General features: G+C 33.4%; 1 protein-coding gene across 2 annotated transcripts; it reads left to right on the forward strand.

Moving 5' to 3' along the window:
* Nucleotides 1-82: 82 nt before the first annotated feature.
* LOC125050962 (E3 ubiquitin-protein ligase RNF13) lies at nucleotides 83-17,751 on the forward strand. 2 transcript variants are annotated; one of them, XM_047651061.1, is made up of 12 exons: nucleotides 83-242; nucleotides 2,773-2,950; nucleotides 9,772-9,938; nucleotides 10,928-11,019; nucleotides 12,403-12,505; nucleotides 13,978-14,086; nucleotides 14,676-14,850; nucleotides 15,772-15,941; nucleotides 16,018-16,116; nucleotides 16,365-16,402; nucleotides 16,634-16,767; nucleotides 17,361-17,751. In XM_047651061.1, the coding sequence occupies exons 2-12, from the start codon at nucleotides 2,852-2,854 to the stop codon at nucleotides 17,417-17,419; spliced, it is 1,245 nt and encodes a 414-aa protein (XP_047507017.1). In that variant the 5' UTR covers nucleotides 83-242; nucleotides 2,773-2,851; the 3' UTR covers nucleotides 17,420-17,751. The 2 variants fall into 2 exon arrangements, with proteins under 2 accessions (XP_047507017.1, XP_047507018.1); XM_047651062.1 differs by lacking the exon at nucleotides 83-242 and adding an exon at nucleotides 416-737.
* Nucleotides 17,752-20,157: the final 2,406 nt, after the last annotated feature.

Consider the following 20,157-nt stretch of genomic DNA (forward strand, 5'->3'; position numbering starts at 1 on the left):
TGTCTACGGTAGCGCCAAATTATATCACTTGACATATTTTGACAATCAACAAGTGACACTTGATAATTCATTTTGAAATTGAGTTTGACACAATTTTCTGGCGATGAGTCTTGAGTGATCACTGATTAGTCGCAATTAAAACTTTGTGTTTTAATTATTTAATTACTCTTAAAAACCTTATACTTTTGCAAAAAAAATTCGTTGTTATATATACAAAAGTGAGCCTTTTAATCAAAGTTATAGTAAGTCTCAATTATTGTTTTTTTAGTACTGCATAAATAATGGAGGACCATGAAAAGTGGTCATTTTAATATCACGATAATTTTATTTTTGCTTTATACACGTGATTCGTTGATGTTGTGTCTGTTGCATTGTTAAATTAGATTAGAGCTAGCCTCGGTGTCCTATATTAGATAGTTACTTCATTCGTTGCGACGTTTAAGTCGCAGTAACATTAGATTGTTGTGTTATTAACTGCTTTGTTATCACTCGCAAAACACGTTTTTATACCATTGAATATTATACGACCGATCCCAGGCAATCTTTATCTCTGTGCTTAAAGATGTTTTGATATGTGTAGTGTAGTCTACAAATACAATGTTTATGAAATGCTGCTGTTGATTATTTAACACAGGGCTAGTCATGCGTAATGAAGAATACACATATTAATTGTGCCTGCTTCATTTCACATTAAACTTATTGCCTCAAACATATTGTATAGTGCACAGTGGATGTAGGTATGTATTATTCATTTTTAATTGGTCTTTGTTCATCTCAGTACTGATTTTGTTTACTTCAAAGTAACATAAGTGTGTTAAAAAGACTAACATTTATTACTTCAACTCATGTCCTAAATACATTCATATTTTTAGAATTATTGCAAATAGTATTTCTTAGTTGGATATAAATATAATATTAGTTAAATGTTTATTAAGTGTGTATTTCACTTTTCAGGTGACTTCTTTTTTAAATAGATTCCTGTTTAGTTTTTACTTCCTTAGACTTATCACTTATTTTCCCTATTATTATAAAATGAAAACCATGTCAGTGCCATAAAGTTCTACATTAACAATGTTGTGGGCTGCTGCTAGTTATTGATAATTGCAAAAATATGTGTTACATCCTTATGCCGGCTTACAATATGTAAGGTTTTTAGTATAATGTGGTTAGTATGTAACATTGATACTAATCCTGTCTAGAATGCAAGGTACTAGTAACCTTTGCCTCGGTCAGGGATAAACACAAAGACCTAGAAAGGGAAGCCTGTAAAGCTCCTGTGATTATTTTACTCATGCTTATAATAAATGGTATTATCTAATTCTGCAATACTGCTGGACAAATCTGTAAATGAAATGGTATAAATGATTGATGTAATGGGTATTCTGTGAGCCCACTAAATAAAAATAAATACCTACTCAGTAGGTATTATACTGTTCCTTAAAAGGTTAACAATAAATATAGGTCAGACTTATAAATTAAATCTTTGGGCCAATTTCGTATTAATTGGCACTAATATTTGATCAATGTAATTTATGTGAAGTTTATTTTAATTACAATCAATATAAACCTATATTTAATTATTAAAAACATTTTGGCTTAAATAATTTATAATATCTATTATACATACAAAGATAAAACATAATAACTAAATATATTAAAGATTTTACCTTGTATGTCATACATAAATACTGTAAAAAAATTGTTGTATACAATATTTGACTACTCATTTGTTTAATGAAGTTGTTATTACAGCTTTTATTACTACATATTAACACTCAGTTGATTAACACCAATAAAACATGCAAAATTATGTTTTTATCACTGTTATAAAAATTTGTTGTTAAAGTAAACAAGATTTTTGTAATTATCTTGTCCTTATTTTCACTACTTCTTTGCGAATAACCATATAGTTGACAAAGAATGGGTACTTACACAGGTTGAACTTCTTTCTGAATCAAATACAGTTTTTGCTTTCATTATATAAGTATTAACTGTCCATGACTTTGCTTGTGTAGAAATATCCCCCAAGGAAATACATATATGTATTTACTGGACAAGGTTAAAAGACTCAAAACATCAATTGTTTTTTGTATACGTAATAAAAAGTAAATCTTCTCTCTTTGACAGTACCGTAAACAATTCTATGGACATATCTTTATTCTATTCAGAGTTAGTCAAAATTATAGACAATAAGTTCTATGCAAAATTCAGCGAAGTCTATCAAAAACAAACACCACATCTGGTGCATTTTCTCAACTCATTAGCAAGATCTTATCAGTTGTCAAGCTTATCTGATAATAAAACGATGACAATAATACTGTTTGGTATTAAGAATGAACTTAACCTTTAAAAATATGGAATAAAGTAGAAAAGATATTTTTAAACCAGTATCCTTAGACTATTTACATAATTAATTATTCATATATTGCTTATATTTTTTCTATTTTGCATGCAAGTTCACATGGAATTGCAAGTTTTGTGTTGGATTTCTAGTCGGGTATAAATTACCTTTACTGATGCTTAAAACTGGAGACTCAGCCAATTGATGTGAAACCTGCAAAAATGTAATCCCTACTCTATAAGAGTCATTTCTTCATTGGTATATTATAAAGTGCTGTCTTGTAAGCCCCCTGTGCATGAGGCAATATCAATTTTTGCTCCAGAATTGAAGTTTACATAGAGGGAGTTTAGATATCTGAGCCATAGAGTAATAAAGTATACAACAGTCACAAATAGAATAACTTTGATAAAGTTTACCTAAAATTGTTACAGTGCATAGAACAATGAGACAGTATCAACAAAGAAGAATCCTTAGCAACTCACCTTGCAGTTAAGCGGTAATGCAGTAAAAATGCAGCCGTCAATCAACACCTGCCTCCTAGGCCTTTTAGGCTTTCTTACCTATGTCAAAGGAAATCTTATTGTCTATACCCAGGATGTACCGCATACGGTAAGTAAATTTTTTAAATTATAAGACCAAAAATGAAGAAAAACAACACTTTATTAACATAATATCACAAGACGCGAGAAAAAAATTACAAAGGGTGTAAATGGGTGGTCTTTGTCTAAAGCAGTTTCATCCACACCACCCGGCGCGGCGTTAGAAATCTAAATATACAATACAGAACTTAAGACTACACTAAATATAAAGTACACGCACAGATAACAAACAACAGGTAAAAATAACAAAATATTCCGACGAAAATTTTCCCTTATCCAGCACGATACATAAAATCGAATATCTATAATAATAGACAAATTTACGATATATTTTTCTATGAAAACTTTTGACCGTGTTCCCGATATATAACTAAATATTAGGTCCTTACATTATGAAATTGGCGTTTTGTATGGGAGGAACAAAAAATAGATTTCTTTTTAAATAAAATTTATTTACTAAAAAACCATTCTGTTTTTTTAATAAAAGGGGTCAATGAACTACCTATAAGTTGGCAAAAGTGCATAAATAGCAATGGTATAATATACTTAATTAAATATATTCTATTTAAAAAAAAAACTATTTTTTGTTCCTCTCATACAAGACGCTTTCATATGTAAGGACCTAATATAAATACTTAAAACTATCTTAAAATCTGTGTATATTATAATATTAAAATAGTCACCAATATAAAAGAAAAGAGCGTACCGATTCCTGAAAGGCCGGCAACGCACTCGCGAGCCCTCTGGCATTGAGAGTGTCCATGGGCGGCGGTATCACTTATCATCAGGTGAGCCCCCTGCCCGTTTGCCCCCTGTATTATAAAAAAAAAAAACAATCAAGTATACCGGCGCCTACTTCAGAAAATGTACAAAAAGTGGGGCATATAGAAAACCCCACATAATCCTATTATCTAAGTATTAACGTAGTCATTAAGCCGAGCTTCATTCTGTGTATAACACGAAGGGTCTTTAAAAGGGAATATGTAAAGGTTGAAATGTCAATGGAGTCAGTTTCAAGGCATTTTAAAAAATATTTAATTACATCTATTATTATGGACGTCGCATGATTATCGCAAAGCATATTTAAGAAAATATATTGTAGGCAGAAATGTAATCGGTAGATGGAGAACAAAAGAATTAAATGGTACCAGGTTATATTAAAAAAAGTGTATACATATATGTATTATTAATGTACTTAAAATAGAGTTCCGTCAAATAATGTTTTTAGTTTTGCGCCGTATTTGGTTGCATGTACCTTTTAAGCATAGCAAGTATACACATTTTTAATATTGAATAGCAAAATATTATTTCGTATTCAATTAAATCTAAAGGCCGATTTACATTATCATTAGTGTTTAGGAGAGTGCTTTAGGATAGTACTTTAGTTGAAACATGTAAACGCTACTTGCTTTAGTAAACGCTACGCTAAAGAACTTGCCTTTCAAGTTGTACTAAAGCACTCTCCTAAACACTAAGATAATGTAAATCGGCCTTAAAGCCAAACACATGATTCAATTAAATCTAAACAAGTGAGCCTTTGACTTTTCTCATGTCGTTTCAAAAATATTTTTCTAAAACGAACTAGCTCTTAAATGTGACATTAGTCGATTCGAGACTTGTGTTTGTGACTAGTGCAGTGTTTCCCAACGTGCCCATGCCCCACAGGGGGGCAATTTGATTGTTGAAGGGGGCTATTCAATTTTGTTTTTAATTATTTAGAATTTGAATTTTGATTTTCATTATGTATTGAAAATTTACTTACTGTGTTTCGTTAACAATTTCCTAGTGATGTCTTCCTAAAAGCTTTAATTCTCTAAAACTTACACTAAGATCCCTTAATAAAACCTGTACTTATCTCTTTAGTGAAACATAAAAATATGGATCATACAATATTGCATCGTTCTATTGCAATGCAGCCTTGACGGTAGCGGCAATGTATGATTTCTCATTTCACTAGTATATCCATTTGGCAATACATACCATACCCTAACTCTTTCAGTGAATTTTATAATCGGCCTTGTATAAATAAATGTAAATGTTAGCCTGAGATTAAGTGCCTTTCAACCCTTTAGGGGTTATGCTAATATGATATTTATAAGTTCGCAATTAACACAAGGAATGAAAACATTTTGAGGAAACCCAAAAATCTACATCTTGCGTGTCTCTCCCATTCAGTGGTTAAGGTACTTGATATACGGAGAAAGTTTATGAAAATGTTATTATTCTTATTTTATTTGAAAAGCAGAAAAATTATCAATTCCTTACACATTGTATTTTGGTGTGAATTAAGGCTGATTCACGCTACACCGTGTCTCGACCGGGCCGTGCCCCGGCCGGGGCACGGCCGGGGCACGGCCTAACATTAATGATATACTTTTGTATGAAGTAATTCATGCCTGACCGTGGCTCGGCCGTGCCCCGGCCGGGGCACGGCGTTGTAATGTCGGTGGGTATTGTTTCCCGGCTCCGGCACGGTCCGGCCCCGGCACGTCGTAACATGAACGTAGGCGCCCGGGCACCCGCAGAGCAGTCAACGTCAAATCTTAGTGAGGTTAAAAAAATTTTTGTTTTTTTTTGACAAAAACAGATATAGTCGTCCAAACACGTACGTGCGTACACCCAAACAGCCCGGTGTAACATAAACCACTGTCCCGGCCGGCGCACGGTGGCCGTGTCCCGGCCGGGGCCCGGCCCGGTCGCGACACGGTGTACCGTGAATCATCCTTTACTGATCAAAGTGTCAATTAGTACAAAATGTTACAGCCCATTCAACGTTATATTGTCTTTGATTGACATAACCTTTACACATTTAAAGAAAAAACTGTTTTTAACGGATTAAAGTTATGTATTATTATAAATTTACAATTATTTAACATAATTTTAAATTACCACCGTAATTATTACCGTGGAATTCACCGTGACCACGCACGCTGTAAAGCACGCGAAACGTCGGATAAATTTAAGATTATGTTAAATAATTGTAAATTTATAATAATACATAACTTTAATCCGTTAAAAACAGTTTTTCCCATTCAACGTTTTCATCTATTCAGTGGTCATATTACTATGTTATTTGCACACAAAATTAAATATTATGATTTCTTTAACTAATTTAGCCCAATGTTTATATAGGAATGTCTATCTTATCTGTCAGAGGAATATTTCCAATAGATAAATAAAGACTTGTCGAGCACCTTATAGTTGCATTGTAGTCAAGATTTGGTGTTAACTGTTGGTGTTTAGTGTTGTGGCCTTTTAGATGTACTAAGTTTACCAGTTTACGGCTCTTTTATATTTTTAATATTCACTACAAATATCGACGGAAGTGAAAATGGCGTCCGTTAACGTCATTATAGCTGATATAAATTGATGAGGCAATGGTCTTACAAATAATTACGAGTGACAAAATCTAAATATATTTTGTATTTTTAGTTCTAACATATATATGCCTGAAAAATCAATTAGTTACATTATATGAGCGGATCCTCGTATTGTTAACGGCCCTAGGCTTATAGTCCGATGGGGACAGGAGGAATTACAGTTGAACTATTTGAAGGACTTAATATTCCGTTTCAATGTCTAAGTAACATAATTCATAGCTTTGTAGTGCTAACTTAACTAATAATAAATAAAATAACTATCTAATGTCTCTTGTATTATAAGTTATAGGGCTCTTATGCTTGTAATGTTTCTATCTCCTTTGAAGTTTAGCGATATAGCGCTTCTGATTAGTGTGTTTGAGCAAACGAGATTCCAGTTATGTACTTGGACTTTTCTGCCCTGATACTAATACCAATTTGCACTTATTTTGGATATTCTATCACTCATAATACAGTGTGTATAAAAAAGGACCTAGTGTACGAAAGGGATTGCTTAGGTTGTTTGGCCATGTAGAAAGGATAAATGAGATGCGGCTCACAAGTATCATATATGCACAAGGTTAGTCAAAGTCAGGTCAAAGTCAAAAATCATTTATTCATATAGGCAACACAATGTACACTTATGAACGTGAAAAAAGAAATATACCTACATAAATGTTTCTGATTTTATATTTACTCCCAGTTCTCAAGTCAAGGGCGTAGAATGGAAGTGAAAAACTGGCAATAAACTCTCCGCCACTCTTTTTAATCGCCAAGTTTTTTGTTTTACACAACGTTTGTAAGGAGCTGCAACCATTACACCATGTTCCACATGACATAAATAATAATAAAATAAATTAAAAACAAATATTTGTCCTCTATTAGCAAGAGGCATGGTGAAATAGGAGCACGCACTTACATTCTCGTGGGAACAACACGCAAATACATAGTCGAAATAACTAACATCACCGCATACACGAAGTCAAGTACGGCAAGTCACCACAAGTAGCATCAGTGGATGGTGCGGTCAGATCGGGTAGGCTCCGTCGTACATACCTGGACCCAAATCTAGGACGTACTAGAGAAGGGACAGGTTAAGTACACATAACCTACGAGCATGAATGGTGAATGTCATGAAAGTGGATGAAGCGAGAAGTATGTCAGTATCGTAGAAAGTGGCGATCTGTGGGGTGGGCGGGAAAAGACGAAAATTTATTAATAAATAAAATAAATGCATTACTCATTTCTTAATAGGCCGGGAGATAGTGACACAAAATAGTTAGTCATTTGTACATATACATACACACATACATAGTCTATAGACTATTGTTTATATTGCATAAATAAGGCAGACACAAATGTTCTTTCCCTTTCTGGCACGTTCGCTTGTACGAAGAATGCTATGTAAAGCGTCAGCGTCCAAAATACTCCAATTTGGATTTTTGGAGTAATTCGAGTGATTTCAATGTGTAGGCGCTTGTATAATTGAAAATCGAAATGCGCATTTGCAAAACGTGCTACTTCAACGAACTGTAATGGTTAATTTCTGCCATTTTTTTTTTGTATTCAGGCGTTGTAATAAATCAAATGGACCCAATTACAGTTTTTTTTAACGTTTTAACATATACCTCCTGTGATAATGTAGAACCCTGGATGTTTGCCTTATAGATTTTCACCTATAGACCTCAGAAGCAAACACGGGCAAGCGATTTTTTTTACAGATTTAAACCCCTCTAGCTTAAAAACGCAGCAACGTACGACCTTTATTCATTAAGAAAATTTTGTCGTATTGATCCGCAAATCGCAATTAATTCCTATCAATACGAAATACGAGCAAATCATATATTTAAATGCTCGCAAAATCTCTAGCTACTATGCTTAATAAACAATACAGTTGCAAGCCATTATCTGACAATGTCATATCGCTATCCAGGCTTGCATAAAGTATGAACAAACAAACGGTTTTTAAGTTCAAGGATCTTAAAATGTATAGATCGTCATTCAAGTGTTATTTACACTGTTAACTGTTATTGAGATCACGGCTTTATATCACTTCAACTAATTTAGAATCAGTGATTGTTCGTTATGAACTAGATTATAGAGTATCTCGTAGCTCGTCTATTACACTGACTATTCGATTGCATATGTTCAGTTCGTGCAGATGTTAAACGAAAACCGTTATTCATGAACACCTGTTAGATGGTTTGTAAATGATTTTTCCCCGTTAACGTACCTACTTTTTATTAAGGTTTAATCTTATTAATTCGTAAATGCCTATAGAGACATGTGATTTTTATAATTAAATCAATCAAATACACAATACATCAATTGTTATTCCAAAACAATAGCTTTACATTCCCATTTATAGAACATTAAATATACACTCGTCCCTTTCTGTTTAAGGGTAGTTCCTCAGTCACAAAAAGAGACATCAGTAGGTAGTTCAGTCGAAGCAGAGTACCAATACATTTAGTAAAAAAAGGGAACTTGTATTAAATTCATATAAAACGTTAAAACCAACTTTCACATGCAATAAATTAAATTATGTTTTAAATTAAAAACAATCAGGTCTAGTTTTCGCGTAGATACAATCAAAGGACTTTTATGAATACCGTAACCGAGCGTGGACCTGGTAAAAGTGGAATCGGATGAAATAGTGAACGTTTATAATGTAAAGTGTCGAAATTCCTACAAAATGAGATTCCACACAGCTGTAAATGCTATTAAAGTTATGCACATCATGGGCATTCAGCATCTTGTAAGTGTCCAAATTCTATGATTTTACTTATGAGCTTATATTAATCTTACTTCAGATGCCATAGACCAGGGGTCTCCAAACTTTCCAGCCTTAGGGCCATACTGATTACTCCAGTAAGTTCCAAGGGCCAAAACCATGTCATTATGATTGTTATAAGTTATGTTTTTATCACAAAAACAATAACAATAAGCCTACAACAATGTTATGAGTAGTTAGCCCATGACCAAACCAATGTAGATGTCATATTAATAATTATTCAACATAAAATTAGAATACTTCAGTAAACTAAATTTAATTTGCTATAAAAAATATGTTCTCTAAAAGGAGTTTTCCAGTATGCTAGCTCTCTGCGGGCCGGACAAAATCTGTCCGTGGGCCAGATGTGGCCCTCGGGCCGTAGTTTGGAGACCCCTGCCATAGACTAATATTATTGAGGAATAACAATAGGGGATGTTACTTATATTTTGACTGAATATCCTCGATACCATACGATATTACAGTGATGATATTTTGATCATATGACTTAATTTAGTCTCCTCATAGATCTAGATCTACATTGAAGTTGATTAAAGCAACCATGATTATAAAAACTAAAATTTATTCCCGAATTCCTATTTTGAAGTTATAGTCTAGCTTTAAATTCAGATAAAAAAGTCCTTTGTTGCGTAAATAATAGCAATTTTAAATAAATTAATAATTTCTCCAAATTCACAGATAGCAGATGAATTCCGTGACATGCCTGCTAGTTTCGGTCCGGATTTGCCGGACGAGGGCCTGCGCGGCTTCCTCGTGGTGGGCGAACCGGCTAATGGCTGCGGCGTCATGACCAAACCACCTATTGACGAGAACTTTACTGGCAACTGGATTGTGCTAGTTGCTAGGTGAGTTTGAAAAACGTAATTAATTTTTACAATTTTTATGATACAGTGGTCAAACCAGCAGACGGGACACCTGCCATGCCAGGCTTAAAGGTGGTAAGGGGGCGTCCATTAATTACGTGAGGTGTTTTTTTTTAATTTTCTGTGACTCCCTCCCCCCCTGGTGAGATGTCGTGAGATTTTAATCAACCCCATCCCCCAATCTCACGTGAGATTTTTCAAAATGTGGGTTTCTTACGCATTGTTATTGTAAAATGAAAAAAAAAAATTGCTTCGTGGTTTTATTTACGACTAAAACAAAATAAGTGAAATGTTGAGCGTTTAGGTATGGAGTTAGCGGGAAGTTGCAGAGATGTCCTTTAGGGTCAACCGTTTTCCTAATTTTTTTTTCAATCAGAAAAAAAATTGTGTGATATTTGCCGAGACTCCCCCTCTCTCCAACCTAAGATAAAATGAGATTTGACTCGACCCCCTCCCCCCCTTAAACACCTCACGTAATTTATAGACGCCCCCTAAGGTGGTGGTAGCCTTTAAGGTTAAAACTTAAAATCCTATCTTGAATTAGCCCTTGCGTAATTTTTTATTGTAAGAGCATTCAAGTATTACGTCACACAATTTTTGGAGATTATTGCCCCCCCCCCCCATGTTACGCGCCGTAACATTTTTCTGTACACAAGTGCAGTAGGTACTGTATCCACTATAGTAAAACGTTACGTGACCACCCAGTGCCTCTTTATACCTAAAAGTTACCATTATGTGGTGTAAAGTACTGGAAAGTCGAAAATAATATTAAAAATAACGCGTAATTCAATCCCCGCCCCGCATCTTAACGTTTTACAAAAGGACCCCCTCCCCCCCAAAATTCGTTACGTAATACTTGAACGCTCCCTAAGCAGACTCGTACAATAAAGTAGTAGTGCACAGGACAATGTGCCTTATAACATAACTATAAAAAACGTATATACTTTTATTCTTGATTGTTTTGTTTACAGATACAATTGCAGTTTCGAAGTAAAAGTCCGCAATGCGCAGGCGGCTGGCTTCCACTGTGTCATAGTACATAATGTCAACTCAAGTGACCTAGGTAAATGTTATTTTCTTTTTTAACTAATAAATTAGCCTAGCCATTCCTCTGACTATGTTGCAACAAATGTACATATATATACAGCTAGGTTACGTGGAATATAATTGGAAGGTATTATTTATAAAATAAAAGTCGGAACTCATAACTGCCTGTACAGAAATTAAAATAAATATTTAATTGTAAACCTTATTAAAGTCATTCGAGCATTTGAAGTCATTTAAAAAAGGGCGGACATTTTTTCGCATTCCGTTTTAAAAAAAATTAAATAAACATGTTTTTAATACGTATGTTAGGTGATGCACATTAATTGTATTTTATACACTACATAAAACATTGTATAGATAAATAAACGTAAATAACCGAGTAATGAGCTATCGGAGTCTCCGATAACAGTTCTTCAGTGCATGCACTTAATGATACACGTTAAAATCTGTTAGGGAAAACCATGGCTCGACAAATCTATGTAAGTTTATATTTTAAACAAGTTTCTATATATTTGTGTTTATATATGTGTAGGACTTCTAAACTTAAATTATATATATTTTTTTTTATTATTGCTTAAACACTATAAATACACTAAAAGTACCGAAAAACAACCACCTGGGCATATTAATTTCGTGACATTCTTTATTAACTAAAAAGTTTTAAAAAATACATTCAATACAAAAAACAAAACGAAAATATTACAACAAACAAAGAGAGAAAAAAAAAGTTTCCATACCATAAACGTAATATTACATCTATCTTAAATATATGGAGCCCTGCAATCACATCCCAGGTTGACCAAATTTACCTTTTTTATTATGATAATTTACCTTTTTTATTACCCTTGCAATTATCGTGTGTTATTTTGAGATTTGAGGGTAAAGAATTAACAAGGCGCGGAACAATTTAGGTCGTCCGTTCTCCGTATACATTATTTGCTTAAATTTATTAAACCTAATTATATATTTTTTAATTTAAAATTACGACTCTAAAACACTTTTCAGTATAGTCATTGCTTGACCATGCTGATGTTGACTGAGTAATCCCTGATACTATACTACTTTATTTTCTTTAATTATTTGTATTTATTTTGCCTTACGTAAACAACTTTTTATTACCTTGACGATTGTTCGTTCGTAGTCATAATGGGCTAGTGCCGGCATTTTATCGAACAATGCACTCGATATGACTGTAATTTAATAAAATTACACAAATTACATCCTTGGTAATGTATAGGTACTACAAACATTGTACATTTGTTTTTTTGACATTTTCTTTGCAATCAATCCTATTATACGAATAATTATAGTAATATTTTATAAGTTGTTCTTTCAGAACACTGCTCTGTTACGGCACCAAATTTGTTTTAGTGTAAATATATTAAAATAAACTTTTCAGAGACAATGTCGGCGAGTAATCCCATGGGAATAGATATCCCCTCGGTATTCGTGAGTGACGTAGCTGGGATCATCTTATCCGAAGAGTATAATTATACTAACCGGTGAGTTTTTGCCACCGGTGGTCTCACACTGCGTTATATACCTTTCGTACCTGTGTGTGTTTGTACTAGAACGAAATAGCGCCTTTATATACAAACCATTTCATTTCATACGCGTAAAATATTTTAACAATCTTATTTTTGTATGTTAAAGAAACAGTTAAATTAATTAAAAACTACATAATCACGTTTGAATAGAGGGATCTAGACTCTCAGAAGTGCCAACGCCCCGTATCGTTAAACTCTCCATAGACTATAAGAGAGTGCGATGATCGTGTATTGATATTAAATCGTGTAAAGATATATATGTGCCAGTGTTAAGATATTTAATATTACTTGCCAGTTCCGTTAGGACTTTTGGTTGATAATGTTGATACTATTAGTGTTAAGTTCTCAGTAAGGGTAATTAAAAAACACCAAGACCTTTAGATTTCAGCTGTGTCGGCCAGTTCTTATAGTGCAAAGTATGTTTAAATATGGTAGTTAAGTTGTAAATCTGTCATGTAAATAAAGTCTCTCGGAATAGACAATCAACTTTATATTCGTTAAAGTTTTAATTAAATGCGTACCTATAGATACCGGCAAACATCTTAAACAAATGTCCTTGACTGCGCAGAAGCGATTTTTAGGTATCACTGCGGGGGGGGAGATTGGTAAATCAGTTACGTTTGTGTCCCGCGATGCGCAAACTTTGACATGTGTCAGACAGAAGGCTGATCACCTACTTGTCTATGAAATAAAAATTATCAAAGAAACGGATGCAATCTGAGGCCAACACTTACTTAAAACCCATGTAGCGCCACTAGATTGTTATTATTATTAGTACTCGTTAACCAAAGACTGCACGTCTATTATTTCTTTTAATTAAAGCATTCGCATGTGACAGTTGACAACCAACCAATCGACAATATCATAGAATATGCAATATTTTTTTAAATTGCACAATAAATTTGTCATTTTGATTTCGAGCGTTGCACAGCATTTTAATATTATTGCATAATCTATTATCTATGAGGTGCTTTACTTTTAATTAGGATTTTACTTTTGAACTGAACAGACTTTAAGAATGTATACTACATAGATGAAATTGATTTTTCCTTAAGACCTAAATAGTAATTTTTTGCTAACTTAATTTTAAAAGCATATAAATCGAATCGAATCTTCGATGGTAAAATACGCATTATTATGCTTTAAAGTTTAAATGTTTTATTGAATGCGTAATTGCCCTACACATAACATAATATACCACTTTTTATATTTTTCTTATATGCTTATAAGTTAAAACGCTTTTTAAATTTCTTTCTTTCTATTAATTTGATAAAGGATTTATTTATCTACTTCAAAGTTATTTAATTTTTTTGTCTTTAGCCTTCATTATTTTTTTTGTAACAAATTGTTTTGTGTAAGAAATTACATTATGATTAAACTTATCTTTAAATTAATTAATGTTGGAAATAATTATATTTAATTTTCAGGTACTATATAATGGTGAACGGTGATCTTCCGTTTAATATCAACACACACCTACTTCTGCCCTTTGCGATAGTGGTCGTGTTGTGTTTGATAGTCATACTTGTGTTTATGGTAATTATTTTTATATTTATCGGCTATAATTTTTAATTAAACCCATTTCTCTATGACAACTTTTATGAAAATCAAGAAATGCTTAGCCATCGTTGATAAAATCCCCACTTTTTCTTCCAAAAATTAATTAAAGTTATTATAGGTTCTTATGAAGTTTTTTTAAATTATATATAGGTTACTAATTTAAAGGTTTAGTTGTGACTAGGAGTTAAATTTTTAGGAGTATTGCTGTATCGCAAATTTTTCATTGATATTGTATCAAAATAGCTTTTGGGAGAGGATATTTATAGATTCGCTATAAAACGATCCAAACCGATAATTATACTAGGACATTATAAGAATACTTTGTGTATGTGTGGTCTTATTAATATTTTGAACTGAAAAAATTCATGTTACACGAATTCTTGATCCGCCCTTGTAACAAAGGCATTCCTTGTGAAACGTTTTTTACACGAAATTTCATACCAAAGCCGCCGATTTATCGTAAATAGTTGGCTAAAGATAGTGCCATGCATTGTGGCTGTTGTCAAAGCAGACCTTTGCTGAGTTTAACATGGAATAATTTTGTTTAAATCATAGTAATTTTCAGATAGTAAAATGTATAAAAGACCGGCGACGAGCGAACCGGCATCGTCTTCCGAATCGTTCGCTTAAAAAGATTCCTACTTGCAAGTTCAGCAAAGGGGACCCTTACGACACGTGCGCTATTTGCCTTGATGATTATCAGGAAGGGGAGAGGCTACGAGTACTTCCTTGTGCACATGGTGAGTATATAATATCTTAATATATATAAATTACGTGTCACGTTGTTTGTCCGCTATGGTCTCCTAAACTACTTAACCGATTTCAATCAAATTTGCATTCCGTGTGCAGTTTGAACTAACTTAGATAGGATAGCTCACATCTTAATTTATACCTGTAATATTATTTTATTGCAAATTATTTGTTTATTATTTGACAGTCACAATTCTAACAGATGGCGCTGTGTTGAAATTACCAACGTTTCACATAAGCTACAATTTAATGGCATTATCACCAAAAAAGCATGGTGGTCCCCATGACTAGTGTTCTCCTACCGTTTCCCTTGAATAGTTTACTACTATGTAATATAACAAAAACTTTAGCCACAGCAAAGCTTGGCCGAGTCTACTAGTCTCTTTATATAAACATTGTGTATACACCACAACTCATTAAAAAAATGTCATATGAAAACGCATTTAATTATTATTTATAATTTTTGAATTAATATTTATATTACTAAACTTTTGCGAGCTTTACAGCTTAATAATTAAATAAGAAATGCATTTGTTTTCATTATAATAATTATTAAACGAAACGAAATTATAAATATATAGGTTAAATATATATATGTACATAGTTCGGAATAATACTACTTTGTTTTGTTGTTGTTTTTTAATAATTTGTCTATAATAAAATTATACGATTTTAAATAGACACTATGTATCTACCAATATGACTATTTGAAACGAAATTGCACGGTGTATATAATGTTCCAAGATCGGGTTCGTTTTCGCAGGAATGCTGCCGCTTTATCACTATTTTTTATACTGTTTAGATAAACAATTCCACTTCATATGTGTTTCATTAAGTATGAAGAATTAAGTCATGATTTTAAGTACTACTTATCTGTATTTGTACATTTATCAAGTTAATTAAAATTCCAGCGTACCACGCCAAGTGCATTGACCCGTGGCTAACTCAAAATCGCCGCGTGTGTCCCGTTTGTAAGCGGCGCGTGTTTGCCGCTGGGGAAAGGCGACGCCCTCACCCTGACTCCGATACGGATGATACGGAACCACTTGTGGGAGACTCCCAGGAGGGAAATGATACCCAGGTACTCTTTCGTACAGTGGAGTTGTCACAAAATTTAATGATTGCGAATATTGTATTGAGAAATATTATGAACATAGGGTGGTACATTTGAGGAACAACGGGAAAACCCTTTCGTGAGAGCAACGCGGTACATCGCGCGACTGAGGGCCCGACAACAAGAATCCAATAATGCTGAGGTACAATTTTACAAAATTTTTGTGAATTAATTAAATCTAGAAATTTAACTAGACAAATCAATTCTCTTTCAGCACAGACCGTATGATTTTGTCAGGTATCTGAATATGGCGGTGGTTTACGCGGCTTAAAACAATACTTTTATAATAAATACGAATTTATTTTATTGATAAAATTATGATGTAGTTTATATTGATGATGTTTTATATTTCGCAGTTAACAAGAATAATGAAAATAATGGTTTTTACAGGTAGAAGCACCTCAAGCGCAGATTAATAGTAGTGAAGTGTAAGTGCGATTATTTATTTCTTTATTCTATATATAACATAAATTGTATATAATAAAAAGGTTCAATCCAAAAAAAAAAATTATTAAATTAGTAATACCTATTTCGGCTATTTTGTTTTGATGGTTTGAAAGTGAGGGTATGTATGTGGGGTGTATTCTAATAAAATCTAGTCTGAACTATTGTACTGAATAAACGAAATAGTAAAAAATCAATGAAATTATATTTTCTAGTACGGTAGACGTAGAGCCAGTAGATGACACTCAGCCCCTACTGGCGTCCGTCCGTCGCCAGAATCGGCGCAGAGGTCGCCGATCTCGCTCTGCGCACGCGCAGCCCCCGTCTGCGCCTTCACAGCCAGAAATCGGTAAGGATATACAGATACCAACTAACGCAACTTCTCTGAATTGTCTCGTTAACACAGGTTTCCAATATATTCTTAGCATTTTATAGATTACAGACAAATGATAGCTTGCAAGTGCTAGAGAAAAGTATTGTTGCATTTATATTTTAAAAAAACCAGTGGCGCTAAAACCTCTAGGTCTGGGCCTAGAATTTCTGTATTTATTGAGTAATCATTTGTTATTCTAATAGGCAAGTAGGTGATTGGCTTCCTGTGCCTGACACATGTCAATTTGAAGGGCTATGGCCGGTTTCCTTCACCGTACGAGCGAGATTTCATTGCGAACATAGAAATATCCATAGGAGCATAGCTGTGATTCGATCTCACGACCTCTGGTTACATTTTTTTTCTAGATTTTATAAGATTATTGTATCGATATTGAAAATCTCTGTCAAGTATTCGTGAATACGTTACAATCAGACTTAATAATTACAATTACTACACTACACTATAGTTCCAAATACGATCACGTGGCTCCAAGTTTGTTTTTGTCATGCAAAATGTTCTTAAATGTGTGTGTGTGTGGGTCTTTTACTTATTTTTTACACTTTTACCAGGTGTAGCAGCTTTACACGCCCCTCAGTCACAGGTGGAAAGACATTTCGTTGATTTATGAATACAAAACAATAATTTTATGTTGAAGTTGGTACTCACCGATTTTTCTATTGAGTTATCTGCCATTTTTACTGTGATGGGTAAAGGGTTATACCACACTTGGCATGGTGGCGTTTGACTTCTTTCCTGCTTAATTTGTATTACGCTATATTTTTACAATGGAACTAGTTATGTTAATTTTAAAAAAAATCTACAAATCCTATGATTTGATTATTAATTTGGAAATTGACAGATAATAATTTTTAACACCGCTTGGAAAATTGTCAAGTACTGAAACATGAGTTCATTTTAATTCCTTTACTTAATTTTTTACTGGCTTGATTAATACATTTTTTTTAAATAAATGTTTGAGTAGAACTTAGTTCTTACCTACCAGGTGGTGTTAAAAAATATCCACCTGTATGGGAGAAAAGTATTAGATTAAAAAGGGAAAGTGTCAATCCGAATTATGACAATATTAGTGTATTCCTTTGTGCAATCAAGTATTTATTAACGCGACTATCACACTAGAATTATTACACTCATTTAAATCCATTGACAGTCTTAATTAATATTGGATAGTGCACGATGTCTCTGACAATACACATAACGGTCCCGAAGGGAGATTTTGTAAATAACATCTAGGCTTAAGGTTAGCGCGTCTCTTAACCATAATAATGGAAATTAAAAATTATTCAGATATGTTTGTGACAAGCTAGCTTTGCATTACCCTAATATATTGAACTATGAATTTTCGGTATGAAGATATAACTACTATTGGCTATAATCGCGAAAATGTTATAGAGCATGAATTATTGCTTGTAAATGGAACATTCTAGCTCCAGCCTTACCTTCTGTACACTTATACAAATTTATTAAAAAAATAGATAATTAAAACAAAATATTAAAATAATAGTGTGAAGCTAGCTTGAATAATAATTATCATGTTTATGTAGTCAGTTCCTAATAATCGTTGAAACAGCTCATCTAATCAACGTCCTCGTATTGTAGGTGATAATTTACATTGAAACGGCATATACATAGTAGCTTTTTTCTTGAAAATCATAATTCATAAACAGTCTTGATATACGTACTATGGGCCATACATAGCTATTTTTGTTAATTTTTCACTCTAAATGTAACAAAACATGCTGTTCGTTGCATTTAAAGTAGTAGTAAAGTATATTAAGTTATGACCGTTTCAGATTATATGTGACGAGGTGTTCAGATAATGGTTTTGGGAAAATGTAGGAACTGACTGTAATATGAGCTGTTGTATTGTTTACCTAGCTCAGGTATATTGGTGTCAATATGGCTGCACGTTTTGAGCCATTTTGTCACCAATCTGGTCAAGCTAGGAATCTCAAGTGTTTCTTTAGTTATTATAAATTTTATAAAGTATTTATTTCGTGTTTGTTTCCATAACGCTTGTATAGAAATTCTAACTATGTATTGTGATATATTTCGTTGCTCTTATGACCATTTCCAGTAAGTTCTTAGGATAAAAACCAAAGAAATAAAGTCGTTTGACACGAAATGAGTTTTATTTTTGTTGTCATATTCCAAATGAAAACTTTGTGTGTTACTATCAATGATTAAAGAAAAACGTAAACTATATGTCTTTGCTAAGCACTATTGCTCCCTCTCGTGTCACGTCGCAAAATAAACGTGACAAAACTAATTACACTTGTCCCTAAATTCTACAACATATATATATAAGAAAATATACCAAATAATAATTAATCGAATGTTAGGCAAAATTACATTGCTATTGATGCAGCAATTCATAAATCTTTTAAACCACTTACAAAAAAAAAATGATGTACTTGTTCTCTTAATAGATCTTACCCGAGTCTATGATACCTTAAGGCTTAAACCATGACCGATTGATAATAGACAGGAGTGGTAAACGGGACCCTTACTAAAATGGTGCGAGTAGCTACGGAATCGGAAATTTTCTGTCAAAATTGATAAGATACACGGCAGGAAGATGCATATCAGTAACAGAGGGAACGGCACAAGGCTCTGTTGGCCCACTGAACAACATATTTCATATTAAGTCAACATGGAGTACTGTTCTCACCTCTGGGCGGCTGCTCCTCAGTACCAGCTCTTTCCACTTAACCGTATTCAATGTAGAGCGGTACGAATCGTCGACGACCAGTCACTTTTGCCGGGTTGATCCCTCGGCGTTGCATGGATGAAAGAGAAGTAGGTATCTCTGCATCTTCTACCGCATTTACTATGGAGTGTTCCGAAGAGTTTTTCTGATTAATACCTGCAGCTGAGTTATCTTATCTACCTCATCTTCAGACGTCAAAGTAGAATACGAAATACCACCCATCGTTCCACATCTGAGCGTGGATGTGCATCCAAACTGCGGCGGGCGCGGGTGCAAACCACTTCGTGCGTTCTTAGCGTTACGCGCGCCGAATATCTCCATGGGCACATTATATTATAATGTACCTCATAGGTATGTGAGAAAATAATCGATTAAAATAGATTTTTTTAGAAGTGAAAATCGTTTTTTGTACGCGATTTTAATTTTAAAAACAATCGATTCTTTTTGTAATTGAAAATCAATCATAGTTGATTTTTTATCTGCCACCTCCCGACATTATGTCTGGTCTTTTATAACCCGGACCTCGAAAGCATCTATCAAATTTCATCTAAAACCTATCAAAACGAAAGTAGGTTAATTTCAATTATGATTATTCTAAAATATTAATGTGTTTAACTTCTGTTTATTTTTAATTAATA

This window comes from Pieris napi, chromosome 7 (genome assembly GCF_905475465.1).
Source record: "Pieris napi chromosome 7, ilPieNapi1.2, whole genome shotgun sequence".
In the NCBI taxonomy this organism is placed as follows: Eukaryota; Metazoa; Arthropoda; class Insecta; order Lepidoptera; family Pieridae; genus Pieris; species Pieris napi.